The following is a 4,605-nucleotide window of genomic DNA, read 5'->3' on the forward strand; positions in this document are numbered from 1 at the left end:
GCATCCGCTCTGACCTGCAACACAGATGACGTCAATGCCGAGCCAGGGAAAGGGTCCCCGGCGTTGGCCCTCCGACGCTCAAGTCAGTCACCGACAATAAAGTACAAGGTGGAGAGATAAGAATATTGTAGCGCAAACAGTGAATATCGCATATCTCCGTTGATGCTTGGACCCCCCCCTTATATAGAACTCCTATAGCGCGCGTGCACACTTCCCAAGGTGAGCACACTTTCCTAAGTTTTTCCTGAAAAGATTTGTCAGTAAAGTGCCCCTACACAGTACCTTAATAGGCCGAGCATATCTCTGAAGTGACAGTAGAAGCTTCTGCCTTATGATCTTCTGGTTGCCCATGCCCGGTGTTAGCGGCACTAACTCCCAAAGGGATATCGATGGATACCATAGCATGCTGCTAGGCCGAGCGGGTTGGCCGCTCGGCTGAAACTTCGCTATTCCTATATCTCGTCCGCTCGGCCGGAACCCAACCATGCTTGTGCCACGTCTGCTCGTGAGTATTTCACTATGCTTGTGTCGCGTACTGCTACCAGGCCAAGCGGGGTGCCGCTCGACAAAAGTTCCGCTCTACCAATGCCAAGTCTTGCTGACTCACCGAGTGGGGTAGCCGCTCGAGTGAAGCTCTATTGTGACAATGCCCAGTCCTGCTGCCTCGCCGAGCGGGGTAGCCGCTTGGCTTGGCTTCTGCACATCGTCTCCTACTCCATCTCCTCCCACAGACGGCGCCAAATATGATTCTGTCCGAAAGTCGAAGTGATGGAAAGTTGGGGATGTGGCGCTCCCGCTGACCACCTGTAGACTCCGCTCTAATGTGTAATACAAATGACGTCAATGTCGAGCCAGGGAAGGGGTCCTCGGCATTGGCCCACCGACGCTCAAGTCAGTCACTGATGATGAAGTATAAGGTGGAGTGACAAGAAGACTGTAGCGCAAATAGTGAATATCGCATACCTTCGTCAATGCTTGGGCCCCCCTTTATATAAAGCTCCCATAGTGCGCGTACACGCTTCCCCAAGTTTTTCCTGAAAAAAACTTGTTAGAAAAGTATCCTTGACACAGTACCTTGACAGACCGAACATATCTCTAAAGTGACAGTGGAAGCTTCCGCCGTATGATCTTCTGGCTGTCCATGCCCGGTGTCGACGACACTAACTCCCAAAGGGATGTCGATGGATACTAGAGTACGCTGCTAGGCCGAGCGGGCTGGCCGCTCGGCCGGAACTTCACTGCTCCTATATCTCACCCGCTCAATAAGAACCCGGCCATGCTTGTGTCACGTCCGCTCTGCCGTATTTCACTATGCTTGTGTCGCGTCCTGTTGTCAGGTCGAGCAGGGTAGCCGCTCGGCAGAAGTTCCGCTCTACCAATGCCAAGTCCTGCCCCTCATTGAGCGGGGTAGTCGCTCGACCGAAACTCTATTGTGCCAATGCTCAGCCCTGCTGTCTCGCCGAGCGGGGTAGTCGCTTGGCTAGGCTTTTGCACATCGTCTCCTATTCCATTGAGCATCGGTCGCTTGACTCTTCCCCGTGTCAAAGGCGGCGACAAACGGGACCTTCTCCCCCCAGTCGAGGCATGCTCACCTGCCCTACCGATGCTATCTGAGCATTAACCGTCTTGATTTTAATCTCCACCGTGACAACTATCCCCCGCAAGATAGATTATACCTTATCACCACATCAATACCTATTGAAAATTGATCCTGACATCTATTAGAATAAACACGTGTAGATATCAACTGCATTAACTTATGAGAGTCATGCTTTTATGTTAGTTGTATCGGAAAGATGATTACATTCCTCTCAAATATCTCTCGTATTCCGTTTCTAAATGATGTAAAAAAAATAAATTATGAAGAATAGTTATAGAGTGAAAGGAATTTTTCCCGAGTGCATGGTAAGTTTTTCCTGTGACAAAGAACGATGGATAGATTATTTTGATCAGACTTAATGTTCACTTACAATGTTTAGTCATATCACGGCAAGGCATTTAAGTAGTTAGCGCCGCTCTGCTTTCAGATTTGCTTGGTGATCAGTCTGTGGTCCACCTCCAAGATGAAGACGAAGGATAGATATTTGGATTATAAAAAAAAAAAAAAAAACATTTCATTCGCTTATGTTTTCCTTGAGTATATCTTTCTTGACGCCGCCTTCTTTGTAAATTGCGTTATCAGAATCCAACGAAGGAGGTGAATGCAGAGATGGAGAAAGATGCTGAATATTTCAGAGGCATTCGTGAACCACTATGATCAACTATGATTCTTAAATTAATAGCAATCTGTGAGTTTAGGAGAGCTCGATAGATCGAAACGAAGCTGAATTGAGATCTTTGTAAGGCCCTGGGGTCAGCCCTTCAACCATCGATCCCTCCACTCTCGCCGTCACTCCCCGCCGCCGCCTCCGTACACCGTATGCAACAACCGCCGCAGTCGTCGTTCCGACTAACACCAAACTGCCCACCGCCAGCAACGCCACCTTTACCTTCCTACTGCGGCCGCCGCCGCCGCCGCCGCCGCTCGGCCTGAGCTTGAAGTACCCCTCCTTGCTCTCGTCAGCCGCCACTAGGCTCTGTATGGGGTAGTCCAACCGGTAGCAGTAACCTGAAGCGTTGTTGTAGATCGCGCCCCAGCAACTGCAGTTCCGGTCGCAGGAAGCCTCGCACTCTTCCAAAGATCCCACCTTTTCGTTCGCCGCCAGTACTTTGTTCGCCAAGTCGACTCCTTTCCTCCTCAAGATTCCGAACTCGTTCGCTCCGGCCGCGCAGAAGTCGCCGGAGGCCGCCGGGAGGCACCTATCCGCCTTCCTGGCGCCGTCGAGGCAGCCGCATCCGCCTGAATAGTCACAGAGCCCATAGGCGCCGCAGGATGTGGGGATATCGCAGCGGTCGGCGATGGCCTCAAGGTCCTTGGCCCAGATCGTGCCGTTCCAGTAGTAAGCTCGGAGGTTGCCATCGGATTCTAGGGTTAAGCGGCGGAAACCGCGGATTCCTAGATTGAAGCTTTTGAAGGGGAGCACGTCGACGGGAGCGGACTCGTTTTGGTACATCCCTAGAAACCCCTCTCCCACCTGCGCGTATATCGGTCCTCCGCCGGCGACGATCTCGGCCTTGGCTTCCATGGCTGCGTGCCTCCAGTACATCACCGGCGGCGTGCCTCCGGGGAGCTCCATGTAAAGGGCGAGGTAACTCTCCTCCACCCTCATCGTAAAGCGCTGGTCTGTAGACTTAACGTCGGCGGCCGAGGTAAAGTTCTGACCTTGAACCAGCGTATTCGCCGGAAAATCGAAACTTTCCCAGAGCACCACCACGGCGGTCATCTCCGCCAGTTTCTGGACCTGAAGGTTAGACGAGTTAAGGAGCACGAGGCGATCGCCAGCGTCGATCGCAGGAGTCGACCAGAGAATCCCCGTTTCTGCATCCGACAGCACAAGACTGCCGTTGAAGGATAAGGAAACAGGTGCCTCCCAGAGGAGGGAACGCGCGAGGGCGGCGTGCCAGAGAGCAGTGGAGGAGGCGAGGTGGAGGACAACAAGGTTTAGCTGGTCGGAGTCGGAGTCGGAGTCGGAGGCGGCGGCGCGGAGGAAGCCGAGGGAGAAGACGCCAGTGGGGTCGGCGAGCAGGGGCTGGAACTGGGAGTAGGAGGTGTCGTGGGCAGCTGAGAAGCCTCTGCGGATCTCATGGCCGACGGAGGAAGCTGCCACCGTGGTAACCAAGTGAACAAGAAGAAAGATTGCAGTTAGAGAAGGAAGCACCTTTGCGGCGGCCGCCATGGCCAAAACCACCACCTCTCTTACTCTGCTTCTCAGGCGCAGAGATTTCCAGAGCAACTCGTTTCATCCATTATCTAGCAGAAACAACGGATTAATTATTGGACAATGGACATGATCGACAGAAGATAATTCTAATCTTCAAATCAAAAGAAAAGATAATGCTTAATCTAAAAGGTGAGCGCTAGTGGAGAAAAAGAAAAGGACTTATGTTTGTTTTTTTTTGTTGGTTTCTGGCCGAAATTTGAAGCAGCTTTATTTATGAGCGCAATGTCGATAGATTTGATTTATGCATGATCTTGATTGACCAATTGAGTGGTTAGATATTTTCTTCTAATAGAAAATAAGATCGGGCCTCCTTGGAACCTAATTAATATTTGCCGTTGTAAGGGAACTGACGTTTGACTTAGGATATGAGAGGAAAGCATGTTTTGAATCGCTTCGCTCTCTCCACCCCACCAGTCTCGGAAGACAGACATAATTATAACAATTCTTACGACGCCATTTAAGAGCTAAATTGGGGGCAGATGTTAAGGTCGGATCGAAATAAAGATATTATTAAAAAAAATTGATTTAGACATATTTTAAAATTTCGAATCCGATTTTGGATAATCTGATCAATCTAAATAATTCAACTGACCTAATTATAAAAGATTCTTTTTACTATTTTCTATTTTTATTTTAATACTTTATCGTTATCATATTAACTTTTTATTATTATATACATAAAATATCTTAATTTTAAAAATAAATTTTAATTTAATCTAAAAGTTTTTAAATCCTAAATTTAGATCAGTCAATCAGAGTCAAATTTGATCATAACAAAATTTAA

At 49.2% G+C, this 4,605-nt stretch overlaps 1 protein-coding gene across 1 annotated transcript; it reads right to left on the bottom strand.

The window, feature by feature from the left end:
* Positions 1-2,294: 2,294 nt before the first annotated feature.
* Positions 2,295-3,776, bottom strand: LOC121999299 (PAN domain-containing protein At5g03700-like). The gene has a single exon (XM_042553998.1). It carries the CDS (start codon positions 3,774-3,776, stop codon positions 2,295-2,297), a length of 1,482 nt encoding a protein of 493 aa, XP_042409932.1.
* Between the last annotated feature and the right edge of the window lie 829 nt (positions 3,777-4,605).

This window comes from Zingiber officinale, chromosome 7A (assembly GCF_018446385.1).
Source record: "Zingiber officinale cultivar Zhangliang chromosome 7A, Zo_v1.1, whole genome shotgun sequence".
NCBI classification, from domain to species: Eukaryota; Viridiplantae; Streptophyta; class Magnoliopsida; order Zingiberales; family Zingiberaceae; genus Zingiber; species Zingiber officinale.

Excerpts from the sequence above, each read along its gene's own strand:
- LOC121999299 (XM_042553998.1), bottom strand. The coding sequence starts at position 3,776 with ATGGCGGCCGCCGCAAAGGTGCTTCCTTCTCTAACTGCAATCTTTCTT.